The 24,617-nt window shown below is 56.0% G+C and overlaps 1 protein-coding gene across 2 annotated transcripts in view; it reads left to right on the top strand.

Moving 5' to 3' along the window:
- Positions 1-24,617, top strand: part of Zcchc24 (zinc finger CCHC-type containing 24) — a 54,091-nt gene that overhangs the window by 26,154 nt on the left and 3,320 nt on the right. The window contains exons 3-4 of one of the 2 annotated variants that reach the window (XM_048339147.1): positions 20,932-21,096; positions 22,737-24,443. In XM_048339147.1, the coding sequence (XP_048195104.1) occupies positions 20,932-21,096; positions 22,737-22,865 (294 nt within the window). In that variant the 3' untranslated portion in view covers positions 22,866-24,443. Of the gene's footprint in view, positions 1-20,931; positions 21,097-22,736; positions 24,444-24,617 lie in introns of those variants that run through there. The other variant, XM_048339149.1, reaches the window with a different exon arrangement.

Genomic DNA, 24,617 nt, shown 5'->3' with positions numbered 1-24,617 from the left:
GAAGAAAGAATAGCAGAAGTGGGCCAGGCTTTGCTCTCATCATTCCTTATGGCTTCCTGTGTGGCCATTCAGTCTCTCAGCCAGCCCTCCCATCACAGCATTCTGGGGCCCTTACCAGACCTGGAGCCATCTGATTATGTAGCCCATTCAAAATGGCAGGCTACATAAACCTCCTTTCTTCATAAGTACCCAGCTCCAAGTATTTTGTTACGGTAACAGAAAACAGACCGATACACTGCAAGAGAAACAGAGAGCAAGAACTATGTTTTATATACATGCAGCCAAGGACCAGTGGCTCACAATTGTAATCCTAACCACTCAGGAGGCCACAATCTGAGGATCCTGATTCAAAGCCATCCTGGCAGGAAAGTCCATGAGACTCTTATCCCCAATTAACTGCCAAAAAGCTGGAAGTGGAGCTGTGGCTCAGATGGTAGTGTTAGCCTTGAGCACAAAAAGCTCAGAAACAGTGCCCAGGCCCTGAGTTCAAACTCCAGGACACACACACACACACACACACACACACACACACACCATAGATAGAAAGATATATAGATAGATGATAGATAACAGATAGATGATAGATAGGTAGATAGATAGACAGATACAGAAGAGATAGAGGGAAGTAGGAAAGAAAGGAAAGCAAAGAAGGAGGGAGGCGGGGTGGGGGAGGGAGGAAGAAGGGCAACTAGGAAAACAGCATAGCTCTGTGATCCTCTTGAGGAAGGTCTAGGCCTGGTGGAGCAGGGGATTCCTCTGCAGAGAATGGTGCAGAGGGCACCTCTGGAACCCAGGGCTGGCTGAGCAGCCGTGGGGCCTGGGCTGTGCCTGTCGCAGGATCACAGAGTGTCACAGATACTTAGCAGGAAGGGTGTTGCTGGGATGGTGTATGGCTATGGCTTGGTGGGGTGGCTTTGGCGTGGATGCTGGCCCTGGGTGGATGTTTGTCACCCTTGAGGCCCCTTGCTGCATGGCAGGAGCTGGAGTGAGCTTGCCTGTACCCCAGCCCCTGCTGTCTCATTCTGACTGAGCACCCCCGGGGAAAGCAGCCCCACTGCCTGGGCCTCAATTTCGTCTATAAGACGAAGACGCTGGCAGACTCCACCTCGGGGTGCTGCGAGGCTCAATGAGTTATTCATCCGACCTGCTCCTAGGAGCACCTGGCACCTCACACATGGAGTCACAGCTGCTCATACCGTTCATTGCTGTCCGTGTGTATGTGTGTGTGCATGTGCGCACTAATGTGTGCACTTCTGTGACAGTCACGGGGCTTGAACTCAGGGCCTGGGTGCTGTTCCTGAGATTTTTTTTTTTTTTGCTCAAGGCTAGTGCTCTACCACTTGAGCCATAGCTCCAGTTCCAGCTTTTTGCTGGTTAGCTGCAGATTTTCCTGCACACACTAGCTTGGAACACCAATCCTCAGCTGCTGCTGCTGAGGACTGTTGCTGCTGCTGTTGTTGTTACTCTGTGATTCAGTTCCTTCAGACTGGTTGGAGGACTCCCAGAGGTTTGCTGAGTGCCTCACTCAGGGCTCTGGGAGGCCACAGAGGTCTCCTGGCCTCCATTCCCGCCCTCGACCCCTGAGCAATGGGGCCCCAAAGCTGGACTACCCCGGGATCTTCTGAGAGCTTTGTGGCCCGCGGTGTCTGCCCCATGAACCCCTCAGGAAGAAGGCCGAGAGGGTGTGGCCGGGAGGTGTGGGTGCCACCTGCAGGCTGCTGGCTCCATCTGGCTGGCACAGGGAGAGGGCTGGTTTCACCAAGTGGGAGCAGCATCCGGGTGGGGTGGGGTGGGGCACAGGAAGTGGGGTACTCCGGCTGCCCATGCCTGGCAGGAAGGAGCCCAGGAGGGCAAGTTTCACATCCGTGTCCCCGCTTCTCCTTTCAAAGGGTCACAGGAGGTGGTGAGGAGACCCAGGACCTCGGGGGTCAGTGCTTGGGCTCCTCAGCCCTATGCTCCTGGCTACAGGGAGGTTGGCACAGGTGGGAGTCGAGGACTGTGCCTTGCTTGAGCCCCTGGAAAAGCCTGGAAGGCACCACACTAGAACAATCGCATCCGTGGGAACCAGCTTGCTGTCTCTCATGACATTTCCTGCAGAGCTGACTTCAGGAAGAGGTTGGGAAGGAGATCATCTGGAGGCTCAGAGTGTAAATGGCAGAGCGCAGGTTCTGGAAGGCACAGTGCCATGGCTTCATGGCCGAGGATGATGAGGCGCGGGGGGGGGGGGGTGCACACAGGAACAGGTGCAGAAAGCAGCAGGGGGAGGGGGAGGGAGGAGCCAGACTGCCTGGATCCTTCCAGAATCACACTCCAGTGACCCATACACCTCCTCCTGAGCTGCTACCATCTCTCAACACCACCGGCCCTGGCGTATACATACATAGAGACACTCGAACCCTGTCCAGATCCTGGCTGAATGGCTCTTCAGTGCCGCCTGTTCCGGGGAGCCTTCCCTGATTTCTCTTGTTGTCCAAGCTGAAAAGGCCTGACCTTGGAGGGTGTGAGGGATTCACTGTCTCCCCTCCCAGCTGCCCGCCCCCCCATTGAAGGTCTCTGATTGGGGTAATGCAGTGCTGGCTCTGTGAGCTCCTAGAAGGTTCTGGCTTTTTAGTGGGGGTAGGAGAAACCAGGCTGGCTGAGCTTCATTGAGCTCAATCCAGAGGCCACTTGGCTGTGTGACCTCGGCCTGGGCACCTGTGAAATGGGTTCAGCCACCTTGTGGGGTGTCCTGGGCTGTGTGGCAAAGCTGCTGGCTGAGGCTTGGCTCCTCTGAGGGAGCCCTTCTGTCATCTCCCCATTTCCTTCGGAGCCCAGCGTGGACCCATGGCTGTCGGGGCCTTCTCTCCCACCATCCCCTGCCCACTGGTGTCTAACCCCAACCCCACCTGATTGTGGCCAGTGGGGTGGAAAGCATGGGGGGGGGGCTGAGCTGAGCTGGGGGCAGGACAGAATTTGTTGCTAGGTGTTGGGGAGGGGGGTGTCACTCACTGATTGCCATCATGTTTAGTTCTAACCAGCCATGGAGGAATTGTTTAGAGGGAGTGGTGTAGCCACATAGATGAACATATAAGCCACTTGCTTGGGCTGTGCCTCAGTTTCCCCTTCTGTAGAGTGGACCCAGCAAAGCACATCCAGCCCATCCCTAAGGGGTGCTGTATGGGGTCTTCCACACTAGCAGAGCTGCAAATGATTTGTAGGTCGAGCTGCCATAAAGGCGAGGAGTGGTTAGGGGAAAAAAAGATTTTCATTTGCAAATACCGAAGCTTGCCAAGTGGGATGCCAGTGGCACCCCAAGTGGGGTGGCCAGTCAGTCAGCAAAAAGCCAGAGTGGAGGTGTGGCTGAAGTGGTGGAGCGTCAGGAGCTGGCTGGTGAATTAGGAACAAGCCAGCCGCGGCCACTGGGGGCTTGGCCTCCCTCCATGTGTGCTTGTATCTGTGTCCCCAGAGGCCACCTGTGCAGAGCCTCCTGCCTTCAAACCGGGGCAACTTATGTAAAGCCACCAGACCATGGCCTCTGGGGTCTGCGTTCCCGCCTGGGTCGCTCTGCTGCAGGACTCCTGCAGGCAGGAAGCGGGCTCTGAGGCTTCTAGAAAGACTTCTCTGAGGCCATGTGGTGGGGTCTGTGGGTGGGGGCGCATCTCACCTGCTGTCCTGCCGTACTTTAAGACTACCGGGAGTGTGCTGGGCGGGGGTCCACCGAGGCAGATGCAGTGGGCTTGGGACAGAACCTTGGGGCCAGAGGTGTCCAGGCAGGGTGATGACACAGAGGCGGAAGGGGCGTGACCTTGGCGCCCAGGCTGGGGACACTGCCTAGCATCCTTGGGCTGGTTAATTACAGTCTCTGTTCCCTATGTGGACCCAATCAGTGATTGTCACATGGGCCTTCCCACTAATGGAGGGTTGTGTTGTTCTGTTTATTTGTGGGGGGTGGGGGGAATGCTAGAAATCTTAGTTTAGGGGCTCTGTCTGGGGTCAAGCCCACAATCCCAGAGCCCCAGACTGTGTGACGGCCAGGGCTTATTCTGGGATGTAGGCTTTTCCTGAGGAGTGACCCCCCCCACCACCAATCTGTGATGACAAAACTTGTGACTTTAAATCTGAGGTTCTGTACTCTGTCCGTCTCTGAGTTTGATGGTTCGGACCTCCTTCGGGTCTGTGCTCTTCTGTGTTCTGCTATTGTTCTTTGGGACCAAACGGCTTCGCCTCTGTGTTTGGAATGTGGTGTTGTCCTGAATTCTAGAGATTCCGGGAATCTAAATTGTTGTGGCACCAACAAAATTCTAAATTCAGCAACTCTGTGATCTGTCGTTGCCTCTGGGCTCTGGGCCACGGGGGCGCAGGGCCTGGCCTTTGTCTCCTGAGGACAAGGTGGTGATTGTGTGAGCCTGGTGCACAGGCCTGGGGTGGGACGCAACCACACGCATGCACACGCGCACGCTCACGTGCACATACACACATACACACACAGCCCCTTAGTGCTAGCTCTTTCTCTAGCACTAGCGATGGAAGCCAGCAGAGTGCAAAGCACCTGTGACCCTGCAGCAGGAAGGGCAGTGAATGATCTGCCCCAGCCCGTGTCACATCCCAGTGGTGCCCAGAGCGCAGGAGAGCCTGCCCCTTCCCTTCCCCCATCCGTCTGCCGCTCACTTTCTCTGTCTCTGTCTCTCTGTCTCTCTATCTCTCTCTCACACACACACATCACACAGACACCCATGCACACACTGATTCCAGATGGAAAAACTGAGCTCAGAAAGAGGAGACGACCTGTCTGACAGGGCTGGGGATCCCGACAACCCACTCTGTAGCCCTGGATGACACACCTGGAGCCCCACAATTTCACCAGGTCCAGACACGGCTCACTAAGCCCCATGTGGTCCAGGCCAGGCCATTTCCTGCTAGATGACGCTGTGCTGTTTTCATCCCAGGACTGACGGCCCCTCTGCACCCACACATGTGGAGCCCGGGGTAGGGGAGAGGCAGGAGACAGGCAGGCCAGGACACACACACCCCACCACGTGACCTGGAGGAGGCCTCAGCACCTCTATGTGTGCCTGTCCGTGTTGGGGCCAGTAATCATGAGTTACAGTGCCTGCCTGTGGGCACACCTGCCTCTCTGGGTGGGCCCGGCTCATCACTTTCTGCATGGAGCCAGCCTTGATGAGGAGCTGCGTTTGCTAAAGGAGATTGCACATGCTCACCTATAGCAACTCTGGGGGTGGAATGGCACATTTGAGAGACTTCTTTGGGTTTTCAAAAGGCACCGATGGTTCCCGCCTGTAATCCTAGGATCTCGGTTCAAAAACAGCCTGGGGAAGACACACTTATGAGACCCTTATCTCCAACTAACGCAAAAAGCTACAAGAGGAGGCCCTGACCTCAAGCTCTAGTACTGACCAAAAACAAAGTAAAGGACTCCTAGAGGAGGAAGAAAGGGTCTGAAGGCTTTGGGCATGTGAGAATTGAGGCAAATATAATGATAATGATAACAATGAAGATGGTGGTGGTGGTGATGGTGGTGGTGGTACTGATAGTGGTGATAGTGGTTGTGATGATGATAGTGGTGATAGTGGTTGTGATGATGATAGTGGTGATAGTGGTAGTGATGATGGTGGTGGTAGTGGTGATGGTGGTTTTGATGATGACGGTGGTGGTGGTGATGCTGGTGGTGGTGATAATGGTGGTGGTGATGGTGGTAGTGGTGATGGTGATGGTGATGATGATGGTGGTAGTGGTGGTGGTGATGGTGGTAGTGGTTGTGGTTGTGATAATGATGATGGTGGTGGTGGTGGTGGTGATGGTGGTTGTGATGATGATGATGGTGATGGTGGTGGTGGTGATGATGGTGGTGGTGATGTGGCATTGGTGGTAACAGTGGTGGTGATTATGGCAGCTGCAAGCTAAATTCTGGACTCGTACTGAGCACTTTGTACTTAAGCCCTTGACAGGAGTTGTTCTCCCCACTTGAATTATGGGAACTTGAAGGTCAGAGAGATGCAGAAAGCCCTGCGCTCTCTAGCTGCCAGTAAATGGCACTGGCAGGATTCAAACCCAGCTGCCCAGGCCACGCAGCTGCTTCCCTCTGCCTTGACTGCCTGAGAGGATACATGGCCACCAGCTAGACAGTCATGTAGGGCTGGGGGCACCAAAGGGCCTTCTTCAGAAGAGAGGGCATCGCTGCACGCGCCTCTGCCCTCCTCCGATTCTGTTCCCCACGTGGCTCTCTTCATCGGTTTTAGAAAGCCAGGGCTGGAATGGGCCCCTGTGCCTTGGCTGCAAAGACAGGCATAGAGCAGCCTTGCCCCAGGGTCGCAGCCCCTGCTGCCAAGCGGGTCACTGGAGGCTGCCGAGTTCTGCAGTCCGGTTAAAGAGCTGCTGATCCTCTCCGGCCCGCTGGCTTCCTGCTGACCGGAGCTGGCAGGCCACATGCTCCTGCTCCATGCATCTGAGCACTGCAGGGCCCAAGGGGGCAGAGCCTGCAGCAGAGCTCCAGGGCGCCTTCTGCTCCTGGGGCTCAGGCCTGAAGGGAGCCAGGGGCAGGAGCGGCACACTGGCCAGCAGACACACTCCTTCTGGCAGTTGCCTCCCATAAGCCCTAGGCTAGAGACTCAGTGGTGGCTGGGAGCCCCTCCCTGGCATTGCACCACCGACACTGGGGATGAGAGGCCTCGGCTTGTGGCCAGTCTCCGGGAGTGAGAGGCACCCATCTAGCCATCTGTGTGCTTCGGGCCAGTCCTCGACTCGCAGTGTCTCCCAGCACTAGACTTGGGGCCATCTTGGCAGGGGGTGGGGAAGGGGCAGGGGGAAGACGGAGACTATGGCAATATCCACCCATGTGGAGCTGCGAGCTGGACCCCAGGCTTGGGTCATCCCTTTCCTTTCCCCTGGGGCTGCCTCTGCTGTGCAGCCATCGCTGCCCCTGCTCATTCCTCTGAACGAAGGTGGGGGCCTGGCAGCCGTGGGGAAGGTGGGGACCTGCGCTTTCCATGGCCCTCTTTCTGGGAGCTGATGTGTCCCCCTGCAGGGGAGCAAGTGTGGTGGTATGAATTATATCAGGGCCCCCAGCCCTCCTCTCACTAGGCTTTGGGGTGGACCCCGAGTCCAGGCATCTTGTCCAGGCCTGTCCAGGGACAGGTCGCCTCATCCATCCCTGTTCCTGCTTTCCAGGCATGGCTTGGCCTCTTTCACAGGTCACCACTGGGGCCCGGCACAGCCACAGTGCACGGTGCTCTCTCAGCCTGGCCAGGCACCACGCTGCTTATAGCCAGGACCCTCACGGCACAGAGGAGCCCGCCTGGCTGGCTCTCCAGCGTGCACCGTGATAAAGGCTGGTCAGTACAGACCTGGGCCTCGAACTCCCTCCCCAAGCCTCCTGCACCCCACAATCCTGACGAGGTCTCCTCTGGCCACACACAGGCATCGGCTTCCCGGCAAGCAGCCCAGGCCTATGTCCTCACCTGCAGCCCTCCCCCACCTCCACCCCCCCAACTCCACTCCCCTCCCCCCCCTTCCCCACTCAGCTCCCTCTGTCCGCCGCCTCCAGCCTGAGGCTGACTTGGCTCCTGTGCTTCCTGCCCAATTCTGCCAGGGACTGCAGCCCCCAGGTGGCCTGGCCTGTGCCAGGGCTCAGCCTCCAGCTGCCCCCCCCCCCCAGCTCCAGCGCCACCCACGGGGGGCTCCCTCCACCTGGCTCCTCCGTCCTCTATCCCAGTGCCCATGACTCTCCATGTAGAAAATCAAATGCAATTGGTTAGACTTCTTGTCTTTTGGCTGTGGTTATAGTATTGGGGCTCAAACTTAGGGCCTTGTGCTTGCTAAGCGAGCACTGTACCATTTGAGCCATGCCCCCGGCCTTTTATTTTTTTGCTTCAGTTATTTTTATGGACAAGGTCTTGTGCTTTTGCCTGGAGGTTATGGACCTAGATACTCCTATACCTATACCTCCCGAATAACTGAGACCACAGGTGCATACCGTCACACCCGGCTGATGGATGGGGATGGGGGTCTTGCCAACTCCCCCACTCTCCCCAGCTGGCCTCAAACCACAATCCTCCCAGTCTCAGCCTCCCAAATCTAATTTACATAGCAAGCACAAGCCATCATACCTAGCTCAAGTTCATCTTTCCATTCATCATGTGTTTGTTGAGTATCTATTACATGCCTGGCACTGTCCCTTCGTGGGGGAGATGGCAAGAAAAGAGCATGACCTGGCATGCTTGTGGGGAGAGCAGACAGTGAAGACACGGACACAGCTATGCCACAGTCTGCAATGTGTTCACACAGGGCCGTCAGAGCCTGCCTCGCTGCAGATGTGACCACTTGTATAGAGATAAATTAAAGCAGAAATGAATAGTGTTCTTGGCAGAGGGAAGAGCAAGTGCAAAGGCCCTGAGGTAGAGCCAGGAGGTGGCCTGGCCTGCCCTCTCCGGGCCCAGGCAGGTTGGGAGGGGCTGAGCATCTCCTGCCTCCTCCTCCAGCTGGGCACTCATCTCTGGGGAACACAGATGGGTGCTTGTCTGGGAGTCCCCGCCCCCTGCCACCCCGAATCCTTGCAGCAGGGACAGGAAATGTCCCCACCTCCCAGCTGCTAGGCCTGCCTGCCTGTGGAGGGACAGAGGCTCCATTGAGCTTCTCCCTGCACCTCAGGGACAATAGCCACACTGAGGACTGGCGCTTCAACCAGCGGCCGCTCGCTGCTCCAGGAAGTTGCCAGGCGCTGCCACCCCCTTCCTTGTGCCTCCTCCGTCTGTTCTGGCTTTCCCTTCCTGTTTCTGGGGTGTGTGTGTGTGTGTGTGTGTGTGTGTGTGTGTGTGTGTGTGTGCGCATGCGCGTGTGCTGGTACTACAACTTGAGCTCAGGGTCTCGCACTCTTGCTTGGCTTTTCCCATTCAAGCCGGGTGCATTACCGTTTGAGCCACACCTTCACTTCTGGCTTTTGGATGGCAAAGTGAAGATAAGGGTCTCTAAGCTGTATCTCCCCTGGACTGGCTTTAAACCATGATCCTCAGATCTCCTCCTCCTGAATAGTTAGGGATGACAGGCATGAGCCACAGCACCAAGTTCCCCCTGAAGATGGGGTTGGGAGTGGCAACAGACACACTAAGTGGTTTGTCCTAAGTGCTTTGGGCAGAGAGATGCCCAAATGCAGGGCATGCCAGACGGGTGTCTGCTGGGAGGGCTACCTGGAGGAAGTTTAGCTTCCTCCTCAGCTTACACAACCACTGAAATTATTTAAATGAGATGCTTTGAATTTGAATGAGATTCTTCCCACATGCCTGGAATCTGGGGTCAGGTGCGAGTCTGTGGTGCAGGTTCGGGTCTGTCCAGTTCGGGTCCCTACACCAGGGCCTGGTGGGTAGGGGTTGAGGCTGTGAATGGAGGGGTTCGTGGCAGTGAGATACAGGTGCACAGTGGCCTTCCCTCCCCACAGCTGCTCATTCAGCCTTCACGGAGGATCCCGGTGATGGTTTGGGTTTGAGCATCAAGGGAATTGCTTTAGTTAGCGCCCACCCTGAACCCCCTGAGGCCCCTGAGCTGAAGCATGAGCCAGGCAAGCTGAGCTGGACAGGGAGCTGCTCTTGGGTTTCCTGGTCATGGAATTTGGCCAGCACCCCACTCACATCAGCAGGTTGGGGTTGCTGTACCCTGATGGTGCGGGGATCAAGGTGCAGCCCCCAGCAGCCAGGTCTGCCCGGGACCGTTTGGCCCATGATGGTTTCCAGATACCAGGGACACACAGATGTGGGACCGAACCAGGGAATCAGCCCAGTGCTTCTCCTTAGCTGCCACCACGAGTACCCCACCAGTCCTGCACCAAACTCACCCCCTCCCCCTCCCCCAGCCACAGCTCCTTGGCCTGGCTTCATCCCCAGCACTGACTTCGAGTATAGCAGGAGCAAGTGGCTGTCCTGTGAGCTTTGTCTCCCGTGTATGGAATCGGCACTTGGGGGCCACGAGGAGAAGGCAGCCTCACCACTGTGCTCCTGAGTCTGCAGGCTGTGGTTGGTAATGGCCATTTCCCAGCCTGGAGCCCCATGGACCCCACCCAGCCCTGTGCACGAGGGACAGGGTCATGTATCCCTGGGGGCAGGTGGGAGCCATCTGGCCTGGGGCAGGTGGGTCTGAGGGACACCACGGCGGGGATAGAGACCACTGGGGCCCTCGAAGACAGCGCAGGAAAAGCATCACCTAGAGCCGGGCATCCATGGTTCACACCTATACTCCCAGCTACCCAGGAGAATGAGATCTGAGGATCCCGGTTCAAAGCCACCCCAGGCAGAAAAGTCTGTGAGACCCGTATCTCCACCAGCAAAAAGCTAGAGGTGGAAGTATGGCTTGGGTGACAGAGCACCAGCCCTGAGCGAAAAAGCTGAGGGAGTGCCCCCAGGCCATTAGTTCAAGCCCTAGTATAAATGCACGCACACACACCTAAACACACACACACACACACACACACACACACACACACACACACACACACACACATCTTCTAGAAGGAAGGGCAGCTTTTATTAGATTCTACTGGAGACAGAATGAGCACGGGCCCCTCCCAGCAGCCCCTCACCCCCAAACACCCCACTGTAGCAGGTCAAGGGCAAGGGGAAGGTCAGAGCTGGAGACCACATAAGAAGCAGGCAGTGTTGGAGGGGCAAGCTGGGCCTGGGTTTGGATCCTCCCACTGCCTCTCTCTCATGGGGCTTGAACTCAGAGCCTGGGTGCTGTTCCTGGTCTCTTTTTACTCAAGCCTAGCACTCTACCACTTGAGCCACAGCTCCACTTCCAGTTTTCTGGTGGTCAATTGGAGAGATAAGAGTCTCATAGACTTTCCTGCCTGGGCTCAACTTGAACTATGATCCTCAGATCTCACCTCCTGAGTAGCTAGGGTTACAGGTGGGAGCTACCAGCACCCAGCTATCCCAGCTCACCTACTTCCTGGCTGGGTGACTTCAGGCAGATCTCCCACCCTATCTGTGCCTTGCGTTGTTGATCTGTTGGCATAGGGTTGGTAGAGGTAATGTTGCAGGAGGCAGGAAAGCTGGAGGTTTTACTTCTAGGGAAAACTGGAGCTTGGGGGAGGGGACAGATGGGGGGATCCAGTGCCCCACCCTCCTCCTCCCACAGAGCCACCTGCCCCAAATACTTGCCTTGGGGAACGGTGGGAAAAGTGGGCTTTGCCATGACCTTCTGGACCTGAAGGGAAGTGGAGTCAGCTGAGTCCTGGACAGTAGAGTAAGGAGTGTCAGGAGGGCAGCCCTTCCTGGGGGCCCTCACCCTTCAGGGCCCACCTGTGAGGTTCACCCTGGACTTGGGGCTCCCTGAAGTTTGGTCTTGGATTTCTAACACCATCCAGCACTGGAAACCATGGCAGGAGCTGGCAGATGGATCCAGGGCTGGCCATGGAGCCTCTCAGCCTCTGCTCTGCCTGGTGACAGTCACCTCCAAGCTATGGCTGTCTGGACCTCAGGTAGCCCATGCAGCAACAAGAGAGCTGGACGAGAACTCACAGGTCCAGGGTTCAAGTTCTGCCATGAATTTGCTCTGTGACCTTGGACAGGTGACTGTTAACCTCTCTTGTATCTTCCTCTGGAAAGAATAAGTTGCAGTGTGAAGCACCTCCCCCACCCCCCTACCCCTGCCCCAGCTTCCAGCTCACCTGTTGTGCGCTCAGAAGGAAAGCCTGCCTCTTGGGCTTTGTTGTTGTTGTTGTTCTGGTCAGAAGAGGAGCTTGTGGCCCAGAGGTGGAGGTTTACATGGTGATGGAGCTGCCTCTCACCTCCCCTGGCAGTAGGTGGGAGCCCCAGCCTTGGCTGCTGCCAGAACTGGGCCCTAAACTGCTGACCTCAGCATTCTGCTCCTCTCTGGCCCAGGGCCACCCTTCCCCCATCGCTATTTTGAGCTCAGTTCTCTCCCTGTCCCCTAGCAGGCTGCGGCTCTCACCCCCAGAGCCTTGCTCCAGCTGAGTTCTTTCCCCTCCTCCTTCCCTAGGACCTGAGCAGAGCCTCCCTCCAGCCCTGAGGACCTGGCCTCCTCCGGCCAGGCCTCGCCAGGGAAGGCCTCCTGCGGAGTCTGGCATGGAATCCTGTGGTCTGGAGTGGTCAGCCTAGCCCAGGAAAGGACATCTGGGCCATGCCTAGCATTGCCACCCGTGCCAGAGTGACCTCTCCCCCCCTGCTCTCCTATGGTGCCTCCCATCACAAGCCCTTACCCACTGTGGGGAGAGGGGGGCCTGAGTCTGCTGCCCTAAGAGAAGCAGGAGATGTGGGCATGGCAGGGACACACACACACCCGCGCACGCGCGTGCGTGCGTGCACGCACGCATGCACACACTTGGGAACCACAGCATGGCTTGCAGAATTTCTTTACATTTGGGATGAACTCTGAGTGTGGCAAGCGGGAGGCCGGGTCAGGGCAGGACACCAGCCACAGCCAGATGAGAGGCTGACCACACGGTGCCTTGGGAGTTCAGGGAGCACCCCCCTCCCCTTCCTGTGCTCTCAGCAAGCTATTCCCCTCCCTGGGGGTGGGGGGGGAAGTTAACCCTGCCTGGGACAGGGAGGCTGGGAGCCTTAGAGTCTGGGTGGTTGAGCTAGTCTTGGAGGGATACCTGGATGTTTCATGGATGGAAGAATGTCAGGAACCTGGGGAGTTGCAGGAATCAGGCAGGGAGGGTGGCATGTGACTCTTTGAGGGATTCATAAAAGCTAAGGTGAGTGAGACACAGGTGGCTCATAGCTGTCAGCTCTTCAAGAGGCTAAGAACTAAAGATCATGGTTCAAAGCCAGCCCAGTCAGGAAAAAAAAATCCCTGACGTTCCTGTCTCCAGTTAATCACCGTAAAGCTTGAAGTGGAGCTGTGGCTCAAGGGGTGGAATGACCCAGAAAGTAAGCAGAAAATGCTAAGGGACGGTGACCAGTCCCTGAGTTGAGGCTCCAAGACACATACACACACACACACACACACACACACACACACACACGCACACGCGCGCGCGCGCTCACGCTCACTAAGGTTAGAGGATCCGAAGTCCACTCAGGAAAACAAGTCGCTTTCCACTCAGTGTCCCCTGCAGTGATTGACAAGCCTCCTCCGGGGCCAGCCAGCCAGCAGCAATCTCTGGGTCTGCAGTCACCGGGAGAGGAAGGCCTGGGCTTTTGCAATGCCTGTGTTTCGGATGTTTCCACCCCCCTTGGCCGGCCCCTCTTCCCCTGCCTGCCCTCAGCCCCTGACTCTGTGGTTGGCTGGTGGAGGAAAGCCAGAAGCAGGAAACAGATAACCCGGGAGTAGCTGCACATGCCATTATAAAGTCCTGGCTTTCCAAAAAAAAAAAAAAGCCTTCCCTGAGATTGCTTCAGATGGCTGACTGGGGGTGGGATTTGGGGAAAGAGGCTCTGTTGTCTTATGGGCCCCCAGCCTGGAGGCATGTGGGGTACTAGGGTCTCCTCATACTTAGGGTCCAGGGGCAATCGTTTGTTTCTGTCTGGATATCTATTTCCTCTTCCTTCTTGGTTGATTTCTCAGATGTCTCCTGCCTCTCCTTGTCACCTCCCTCAGTCACCTGTCCCTTGCTGCTTTTTCTCCCAGGCCTCTCCTGGGCCTATTTTCTGTCTCTGCCCCTTCGCCTCCCCCCCCCCCCGCCCCGCACACACCCGTGCCCCCACGCCAGCCAGGCCCCCTCCCCAGGGCTTTTCCTGCCTCTGTGAAAGCGTCCATTGTTCCCTGCACTTTGACAGACCCCAGTGTTGTGGAGTCAGGATGGCATTTTCTCTGGCAGGGTGGGAGGGTTGGGCCTTCTGGGCCCACGGTGGAGGGGGCTGCAGCGGGAGCCCAGTGCCGGGGAGGGGACTGGGCACACGGGCCCCGTTGGACGTCTGCGCTCAGACAAGGAGGCCCTTGAGGCTGGAGGAAGCTCAGGGTGGCTCTGCGCCCCCCGCCGCCCCTCCCAGCATCCCACAGGCTGCACCCAGCCCACCTGTCCCTGCGCCCGGCTGCTGCTTCCTCTGGGGCGTCTGGCAGCCTGCAGCTGCCCCGGCCAGCTTCCCACCTGCCAGGGCATGTGCTGTGTGGCTGTGAGGGAGGGGGTTCTGGAGGGTCCCCCCGGGCAGGACCCCCAACAGAGAGGAAGGAACGGCACAAACGTGAGTGCTTGACCAACTTGACCTCCTATCTGGCTGACCCGGCTGCTTAGTAGTTATGTGATGGTGGTGTGCCTCAGTTTCCTCATCTGTCACTGGGATTAAAAGTGAGAACTTGTCACCCAGGAGCCAGAGTGGTTTCTGCCTCAAGACGGGAGCCCAGCATATTTCCACAGCGGAGTCTCCCATGGGCTTCAGGCTGGGCGTGTCCGTAATGGGCGTGGCTTGAGTAGGAAAGGGTCACAGTATTGGCCCCTTCTGAATGTCCCAAACTGTGTTCCACGAAGGTAGGCTTTCCTCAACATCCTTGTTTATGTCCATGTTCTGGAATTTTCCACCCAGCCTGGTACATCACGGGTGGTACACAACAGATGTTCCTTGAATGAGGGGATGTTGACGGGTCAGCCAGGGGTCAGAGGCCAGAGGTCAGAGCCAGCTTGTTCTCTCATTTTTGCTCACAGCTGTTCCAGGCCGAGGCCAAGCACTAAGTGGGAAAGGTCGGCTGCGAGGGTTCAAGTGTGGGAACACAGCAGCGAGGCCCTGCGCACATGCCTCCCAGGGCTTCCATTTGCTGTCCTGCCCCATGGAAAGGGTGTGCACTGGGAGGTCAGGAAGTGCTCTGCACACAGTAGGTGCTCACTGAAGATTAGAATCCCAGCCCTTCCAGACTTCTCATTCGGCAGATGAATGAACTGGGCACCTGCCCTCCAGCCCCTCTGTGCCCCTGGACGCCTCCAGCAGGGAGAGCGAGAAAGAGGGGCTCACAGGAAGAAGTCCAGGCCTCCTCCATGGAGTGCTCCCGGGAGGATCTGCACACAGTGTCCTGGGTCCTCCCTGCCCCTCCCCAGTGCGCCCTCAGCCTCTGCTGCCGCCTTGGTGAGGAAACCCAGCTCAGACCGAGGTCTAGGGCTTTTCCTCTTCAGGACAGGGCACGGGAGGCCAGGGCCACCTCGCTGTCCAGGGATAGAGGCTGGCCAGGTGCCCATCTGCTCTTCATTGCCTCCTGCTCCTGTCCATCTTGGCTTCAGCCCCAGCCTCTCAGCTGGAAGATCGGGGCCAGCCCAGCACTGCACTGGTGAGGGGAGACATGAATGGGCTGCTAGGCACCAGACTGAAGGGCCTCCAGAGCTGCAACTGCCCTGGCCCAGAGGCCAGTCCCCCCACCCCAGTTCTGTAAACGGGGGAAAGCAAGGCCTAGGGAGGGGAAGGATTGGCCTCTAGCATGCAGAGACCCACCCCAAGACTTTCAGTACCTTGCAATTTCTCACTACCCTGAGACAGCGGGTTCTTTTTCTTTGTGCCATCTTGGTATACACTTGCGTGGAATTTGAGAAGAGTCCCAGATTGCACCTTTGCTGGGGTCATAAAGTGGGCCAGCCCCTCGCTGGACAGCTAACGGGAAGGCAATAACCACACCTCTAAGTCAGGGCTTGGTAGGAAATGGGCCTGTCCTTCTGGGCAGGTCCAGGGTTAGGGGGAGCACAGCTGGAAACCTCTGTCCAGCCAGCATGTAGTCAAGACAGGCAGGGAAGGGACAGCCCTCAGCCTCCTACCCTGTCCTGCCTTCCTTCCCTGAGCCTTCCCTCAGTCGTCATTCCTGTGAAAAGGGGACTTCTAGTCTGAAAGAGAGGAACCAGGCTTCACCCCAAGGATGATTTGCTCTGAAGAAGGACTCCAGGCAGCTAGAGCGGGGAGGTCAGTTGGGCTGTGTCACAGGACACTTCTGGTGTCTCTCAAGATGGCAGACCAGGTGGAGGAGTGGGGATGCCTTTGTGGCTGGGCAATGTAGCTCTGTGAAGAGCCGGCAGACAGTGTCCACCCCTTGAGCACCATCAGGGACAAGTGTAGACTGAGCTGCCTTTCCCACGGGGCTCCTATCACCTTGGCAATGCCCAGGGCGCCCCCTGGTGGACAGCACAGGCCTTGCCGCCCAGGAAGTGGTCTGGTTAAGCCAACATTATCTTCAGCCAAGTCCATCCCACACATGATGAAAGACTTTTCATTAATTAGGACAGAACATAAGCAGAAATAAAATCAGCCCCAGTCCCATGTCCTAGAGGCAACTTCTGGAACTTTCTGGCTGGTTTCCCAGCAGTTTTTATTCTTGTGCATTTTTTTCTTCTCTCAGCTGGAGACAGAGGCAGTATTCCACCACTCACCCTACCTTCTCTCGAAGCCCTTTCCCAGCTCCTAACAAAAACCATCCTTGCTATCCTAATGGCTTTGTTGTCCTTCGTCCAGTGGGTGTAACAGAACGTTGGTGTGGAATGTAGCTGGCTCCAGACTTTCCTTGTCCTCCAGAAAGCTGGACAGGCTACCTGGAACACTGCTTGTGGCTCATGCCTGTAACCCTAGCTACTCAGGAGACTGAGATCTGAAGATGGCGATTCCGAGACCAGACTGGGAAGGAAAATTCTGTGAGACTCATTATCTCCAATTAACCACCCCAAAGCCAGAAGTGGAACTGTGGCTCAAGTTGTAGAACACCAGCCTTGAGCAGAACAGTGCCCAGGCCCTGAATTCAAGCTTCAGAACTGGTGGGGGAGGGAGGGGGAGGAAGGGAGGAAAGGAAGGAAGGAAGGAAGGAAGGAAGGAAGGAAGGAAGGAAGGAAGGAAGGAAGGAAGGAAGGAAGGAGCCAGGCAGGCCAGTGAAAGAGCGAGAGGGAAAGAGGGGGGGGAGGGAAGAAGGGAGGAAGGGAGGGAGGAAGGAAAGAAGAAAAAGTAGAGGAGAGGAAAGGAGTGGAGAGGAGAGGCAAGGCAAGGCAAGGCTGGCCTTGAATCCTGGTCCTCAGCTCTCAGCCTTCTGAGTAAGTTATGATGACAAGCCTGAGTTAGCTTTGCCTTCTTTGCTCCTTCATGTGGCTCACCCCCACCCCCCAACTTGCCCTGCCACATCCTTCTCCCCCCATCTAGTGGTCAGAGGATCTGGAGGAGGTCAGCTTTGTCCCTAACTTCCCACATGCCATTGAGCAAGTTCCCTGCCTCTGGTCCCCAGAGGATGTGTCTGTGTTACTAGAGTGGCTTCTGAGCCCTCGTGAGGGTGCCCACGGTGCCGGTGCCTCAGCTCCTGACAGATGCAATATTCGTGTGTGTGTGTGTGTGTGTGTGTGTGTGTGTGTGTGTGTGTGTGTGTGTGTGTGTGTGAGATCAAGGGAGCCTGCTGGGCCTGGCAGCCTGCCTGTCCAGGCTGGGGGGTGGCCCCTCCCTCCAGGGCCATGTGTCAGCATTGACCGTCTGTTTCATGCCCATGTTTATGAGACGAGGCTGCGCCTTTCTCGGAGAAAACCGGGAACCAGAAAGGCTTTTGTTCTGTTCAGAAATGCCTTCTCTCCTGGCTCTGCCCCCTCTGGTCAGCACAAACAATGTCTGCACAGAACCTTCCAGGAAGTGGCTGCTCTGCGCTGCGGCACCCGCTGGCCGGGCTTCCCCTCCTCACTGTCTCTTCCTCTGGCTCTGCCGGCCACCCCTCCCCCCGCCTGCAGGAAGCGCCTTCGAAGGCGGCCAGCCGGGGCAGCCAGGCCGCCTGGGATGGCCTGGGATGGCCTGGAATTTTCTCTTGACATTCCTGCCTGTGGGGGAGGGGGAGCATGTCTCCCTTCCCTGGCACAGACCTGGTGGAAGCGAACAGATGAGGTGGCCAGGGGGCGTTACTGCCAGCCACTTCTCAACTTGTCTCACCTGGGTCGCTGGGCACAGTGTCACCAGCCATCTTGAGCTGGCTTGAGCACACTCCCTGCCTCACAGGATTCTGGGACGGGGGTCTCAGGCTGCTCTGATCCTGCGAAACACAAATGTCAGGCCTCATCCCTCTTCTTGTGCTGTGCCAACACATCTCCAAGCTAAGGTTGCCTCCTCTGTCTTTCTTGGTCCTTCCCTGGAATGTTCTAGAAGGTGAAGGAAGCTAACTCCATTCCTCTGCTTACTACCTCTACCTCCAAATGAAAGGAAGGCCTTCCTACCACTTCTGGAACCTTCTTCTTTGGACTGATGCCTCCTGGGTCTCAGCCTGGCCTCTACAGCACCTTCATGCCACCACCACCACCCCAGTGTGGCGGAGAGGCTCCCGCTAAGCTGGGACCTGCACACTTGTGCGTGTATCATGGCCTCCCAAAGGTGCGTGTCCAGCGGGGGCCATCACTGGGTTTCTGCGAGGACACTGAGGCACAGAGACATTGAGTGATTTGGCAAGGGGCCCTGACAGTCACAGGCAGAGCCCGTGTGTGTCAAGGTCATCTGACCCAGGACCTGAGCCATGTCTTTCTTTGTATCCGGCCTGCCAGCTGTGGACAGGTGTGCTAAGGCTGTCCTGGCCTGCAGGAAGCTAGGCACTCTGTCCCTGGCCACCTGGTGGAAAGTTCCAGAAAGACAGTTACTCTTAACTCCAAACTGTGACCCTGTTTCCAAGGCACACTGCTCTTCTCTTTCACTTGCTTGTTCCTCCATCTGGTACATACTCTATACCCCACTATCAATGTGGGGTCTTTCCCTCTTGTTTCTAAAGTAGAGATTCTGGAATTTCAGCTCACAGATTCTACCTCTAGTCCTGACCTGGTGTCCATGTCAGGCTCTGCTTGGCTGAGTATACTGGAGGACTTGACCCATTCCCTCTGATACTTTCACCTCTGTCCTTTACCCCTTGGCTGTGGAGTTCCAACCCTGGGCCCTTTTAGCTCAGTGAGCCGAAAGATCTATGGAACCAAGTCTCAGAGCAAGCCAGGCTAGAGAGAGGCCCCCAGTTCCCCCTTCAGTAAAAGAATCAGAGAGAGAGAGAGAGAGAGAGAGAGAGAGAGAGAGAGAGAGAGAGAGAGAGAGAGAGAGAGAGAGCTGAGGCCTGAGCACTCTCCCTTAACTTTTTCACTCAAGGCTGGCACTCCACCACTTGAGCCATAGCTCCATTTCCAGCTTTTTGCTGATTAATTAAAGCTAAGAGTCTCGGGGCCTTTTCTGCTCGGGCTGGCTTCAAATGCTAAGCCCTCTGAATCTCATCCTCCTGAGTAGCTGTAAATACAGGCGTGAGCCTCCAGTTCTTGGCTGTCTCCCATTGTCTTATTATGCACTTATTATGCACTGTGGCATAAATGTTTCTTCACAATTCCACAAGCAGAAGATCTGTTTCTAGCCATCCATCTAAGCAATCTCCGCTTGTAGTATTTTTCTTTCCTTATTTGAGGAAGTTTCATTGCAGTTGTCAAGTGCTTTTTCGCTTCCTTTGGCATGGCCTGATTGCCTGCGTGGACTACTCCAGCATGGCAGGGCTGTTACTGCATCAAATGGGATGAGGTGGTGAATATCACACTAGAGATCCACAGCAACCATGCTGGGTGGCTAATGGGTGGGTGGTGTGTACAGCTCCTATCTGCTGAACAAAGAGGGAGTCCCACTGGGGAAGAGAAGGGCAATCTCACCTTGCTACTCAAAGCAGCGAGTCATTAAAAACTTCCAAGTTGCATAACTCTGGAACTTCCCACGGAATAACTTTCAGACCACAATTGACCACAGATAACTAAAATCAAGGAAAACAAAATGGTTAGAGGTGGAACTTCTCCTGAGGGAGGCCAGTCAGTGAAACTGTGGGTGAGGGCATGGGATGTGAAGTTGGCGAACAAGCAGTGTGAGGGAGTGGGGAGCAGTGCTCATCTGTTTTGAGGTTTCCCTTAAAAACTGAATCTTTCAGACGGGGTGCTGGTGACTCCTGCCTGTAATACCTGGCTACTCGGGAGGCTGAGATTTGTGGATTGCAGTTTGAAGTCAACCTGAAGTCTGAAGCCGGAAAGTCCTCGAGGCTCTTAGCTCCAATTAAGCACCAAAAAGCCAGGAATGGAGCTATGGGTTAAGTGGTAGAGCACTAGTCTCAAGCAAAAAAGCTCAGGGATAGTGCCCAGGCCCTGAGTTCAAACCCCAAGACCAGCACGCATGCACGCATGCATGTGCACACACACACACACACACACAGGATAATTGATAGTGCATATTGACTCAGAGATTTCACTTCTACAAATTTACCCTACATGTGCAAAATGCACACATACAGCCTGGTTTGTGATAATAGAGACTGGAAACGACCTAGATTTTCTGAAATACTAGTAGATGAATGTGCTTGAACTTGGATTCCACAGTTTTGTAACTATTAATCAGACTGCAGTGGAACAGCCCGCGCCTTGCTGATGTGGGTTAGGGCGGTGTGTTATTAAGTACCCACCGGAAGCTGTGGAGCCCGCTGTGTGTCTGTTTCTATTTGATGCAGGAGAAGAATGCCAGTGCCTAAGCATGTCCAATGCATCTGCACACAGCCATGTCTGGGGTGGTAGACAGAAAACCGAATTGCTTCCAGTTTCTGTGTGGTTAATTCCAACCCTTGGAGGAAGGAGGCAGGAAGGATGTAAATTAAAGACCAGCCTAGGAGAAAGTGCTTGGGGGGGAGGGGCTGTGGAAATGGGGTGGCTTGCTGCGCACCTGTCTGTATGCCTATGTTGGGTGGCCCAAAAGCACCTGTAGGTGTGTCCCAGTGACCCCCAGCTGCTCCTGTGTGGCATCCCAGTTAAGGAAATACCTCGCCATCCCCCTCTGAGGACTTTTCCTCCTTCGATTTAGAGGAGCTACCTCCTGCCGCCCCTGTTCTGCCTGTCTGGGGGGTGGGGAAAATCGTACAGCCTGACCATCCCCGTGCGTGCGCTGGGGTGACCTTGATTCTCTCCAGGTGCTTGCACGTGAGGACGCAGGAGATGCATACGAAGGAACCACGCTGGGACATCACCTTGGTGTCCTTATCCTCAACCCCCGGTGTTCGCTTTCTGTCCTCCAGGCACGGCCCAAAGGCGAGGGTCTGACCCCGTACCAGGGCAAAAAGCGCTGCTTTGGAGAGTACAAGTGTCCCAAGTGCAAGAGAAAATGGATGAGCGGGAACTCGTGGGCCAACATGGGGCAGGAGTGCATCAAGTGCCACATCAACGTGTACCCGCACAAGCAGGTGGGCGTGGCTGTGGGGCGGGGAAGTGGGCGTGGCAAGCAGGGGTGGGCTTGGGGCCAGGGTCCGTGGGCGTGGCCGCAGGTGGGGCTGGGACTCTACTGGGCGGGCTTGGAGGGAGGGTCTGTGGAGCACCGGAGCAGTGGGCGTGGCCACCGGGCAGGGCAGGGCCGCGTGGATGCAGTGGGCGTGGCCGTGGGAGAGGCCCCTGGTCTCACTGAAATGGGTTGAGAAGGAGAACCCCTCTCCACAGGACTGGAAGGAGGATAAAGGAACCAGTGCACCATTATACCAAGAGTAGAGACCCCCCCCAAGCTAATTTTATTTATTTGTTTAAATTTAATTTTACTATCAAGATGATGTACGGAGGGATTACAGTTACATATGTAAGGTAATGAGGATATTTCTTGTCAAACTTGTTACCACCTCCCTCATTTTTCTCCCAATTTCCCTCTCCCCACCCCCCACCCCCGGCTAGTTTCAAAAAGAACCCATGGGGATTGTTTTCCTGGGGGAAACTGGGGGTAGCAGGGTGCTCCACAACCCACATATTAAATTTCCTTATTCATCCAGTGAGCTGATATTTGCGAACAAGGTCACTGCTGGGCAAGGGGCAAGTGGGAGCGGGTGAGATGGCTCATGCTAGAGGAAACCTTCTAAGGCAGGCAGCAAGGAGAAAGCCATTCAGAGACCTGTGGTGGGGGACAAGAAGGAAGGGGAGGCTACACCTCTCACAAATGGGGCAAGTCCATCCTAGGAAGAGAGAACAGCGGGTGCAAATGCCTTGGCATTCTAAAGGACTCAGGTTGCTCCTAGCCCACAGACCAGCGATGGAGCTGGTGAGTAGATGGAGAGGTGAGGTGGAAATGGGTGGTGGGGAGCTAAGGGGGCCAGACAGCAGAGTCTGGGGACACCCAAGGTAGCTTAAGAGCAACAGGATTCTGCTTGGTTTTAAGTCATCACAGGTATACACAGCTTGGTCTGGGGAGAGTCTTCAGTGGGAGGGCTTACTTCTGAGCTGAGCTTGCACCTGTGTTTGCAGACACTCTACAGAACTAGAGCCTGGTCCCAAGGCCTGTTGGGCACTTGTTGTATCCCAGCCCTGGCTCCTGTGACTTAGGTATCTTGGAGCAATGTGTCCATCCTACACACACCTTCTAAGGCATACCTGCCATGGTCTCATCCCCTGAGGTCAGCCTGGTGTGTCCCCTTCCTTCCTGAGAGGGAAACTGAGGCCAGGGGGTGGCCCCTCCAACTCAGTAGGGAAACAGAGGTTCATGAGGTAGGCTAGGCTTGGGGCTGGAAGGAGGAAGAGAGGTGGCTGGGTGTTTGTGAGGTACATGCAGCTGCTTGGGTCTGGGCTGTAGAACTGAGGGACTCTGTCTTTATGACCCACATTTTCTATCAGCAGAGAGGTAGGACCAGCTCAGCACTCAAAAGCCAGTGGGACACAACTCCTTGTTTCCTCAATACCCACTATGTCCCTTCCACAAGCTAGGCTACCCTCTTTTGGTTGTGGGCTCCCCTGCCTCATGGGCCCAACCTGGCCCCTCCCTGTGCTCAGGGCCGGAGCACCCAAGGGCCCAAGGGGAAGGACCTGTCAAGAGCATGTGACTCCATTCTTCTCTCTCCCTGTCCTTCAGCCAGTGTTTGTTGAGCAACCACCATATACATCAGAGAGACCGAGACCGAGGCCCAGAGAGGAGAAGGGACTTGAGCACCAGCCAGCATCAAGGGTCAGCTATTTCAGAGTCCTCTTCCAGGCAGAGTGATTGGCGTCCCTCCACAGCTGGGGAGGAGGCTGGGGTGGTGCCCTGTACCATGACAGGCAGTCAGAGCCGGCTGGCTTATCCTGCAGGCCCTCGGCCCCTTCCCCCTCCCCTAAGCTCTGACCTGGGCCTCCTAGAAGTCTATCTTTCCCAGCAACTGCCTCTGCCACATCTGTTTCCTGTCAAGCTCCAGCTGTGCCTGCCGCCCCTCCCCTGACCGGCCCCCTCCCTGTAGGGGGTGGGGGAGGTCCTGCTGCCCCATATTTTCCTCCAGTCCACGAGCCCCAGCTTGTTCCCCATGGCCTGGCCTGGTGGCAGGCTGAGCTGGGCTGAGCAGCTAGCCCAGGCCCACGGAGGACGGGGCACCAGGGGTCACCACCGCAGATCAGAAGAGCCCAGGGCTTGTGAGAGCAGTTTGGACTCATCTAGCTCTCTGTCCCCCACCAGGCCCAACCCTACATCACAGCACTAATAATACCTGCTATTAATACTGGCCAGCACTCCGTGTGTGCCAGGCACCCTCTTAATCTCTGATGCAGTTTGTTTTGTGCCACTACTGGGGCTTAAACTCAGGGCCAGAGGACTCTCCAGTAGTTTTTCACTCAAGGATAGCACTCTACCACTTGAGCCACACCTCCATTTCTAGCTTTTTTAGTGGTTAATCAGAGATAATAATGCCATGGACTTTAACCACACTCCTCAAATCTCAGCCTCCTGAGTAGCTAGGATTACAGACACGAGGCACCAGTGCTTGTGTGCTGCTTTTGAGCAGCTCATGGTCTGGTCTGGGTAGCGTTGGCCTCAATGCCCTCCCCTGACCATCCTGGGCCATGTCTGGCCTCTAAGGGTTCTCGTCCCATGCCAACCGGGCAGTTTCTGCCCCCTCTCCTCGGCTGGGGCTCACTCTGAGACTCCCCAGGTCTAGATGTTCAGGTGTCCCTCCTGCAGGCGGGCGCTTGGGTTGGGGCAGCAGCTGGAGGGAAACAGTACAGGTGGCTGAACAGGAAACAGCTAGTTACATTTGCATCTCCAGGGAGACATGCTCCCTGGGCTTGGGGGGCAAGGGCTTGGGGGCCTCAGAAATAGGTTCTGCAGTCTAATATCCTTCAGGTCCTCCCTGAAAGAGGTGGTGCTGGGAGGGCCCCCTCACAGATTCAGAGTATGAAGGCTCTGAGAGCTCTAGCAAATGGTCTCCCTTCCCTGGGCCTCAGTTTCCCCATTAGAAAACAATGAAGTTCCATTCATACAGTAACGCAACAAACAGGGCAGGTGACCCTGAGCCCCAGGCCAATTTCCTGGAGGTAAGTTATTCTTGCCAAGGTTTCAGTGCTGTGACCCTACCCAGGCTGATGTTTCCTTGACTCCTGAGGCTGCCCTGAGTGGGGCCAGGGAGACAAGAGACCAGGGAGGAAGAGCAGATGCCCAGAATCAGGAGCTGTGGGGTGGGTCTGCCTTGCCTGAGACTCGGTTTCCTCATCTGAAAGATGTCTTTGTAGCTGGATCCTGTCTCTGTCCTGGGCTATTCAGAGAGGCTGGGGTGGGGTGAAAGATCAAGCTGTGTGTGTGTGTGTGTGTGTGTGTGTATGTGTGTGTGTGTGTGTGTCTGTCTGTCTGTCTGTCTGTCTGCCCGTCTGTCGGTTGGTCTCTTTGGATATGCATTTCTGTCTCTTAGTCTGGAACCATTCTGGTATATCTTGCCTTATACCCTATCTATCTATCTCTCTTTTTTCCTTTCTCACTCACCTGCTCCCTCCC

The sequence above is a fragment of the Perognathus longimembris genome, chromosome 2 (assembly GCF_023159225.1).
Source record: "Perognathus longimembris pacificus isolate PPM17 chromosome 2, ASM2315922v1, whole genome shotgun sequence".
NCBI lineage: Eukaryota > Metazoa > Chordata > Mammalia > Rodentia > Heteromyidae > Perognathus > Perognathus longimembris.
Note: the sequence above shows the minus strand (reverse complement) of the source record. Positions and strands in the feature narration are given on the sequence as shown.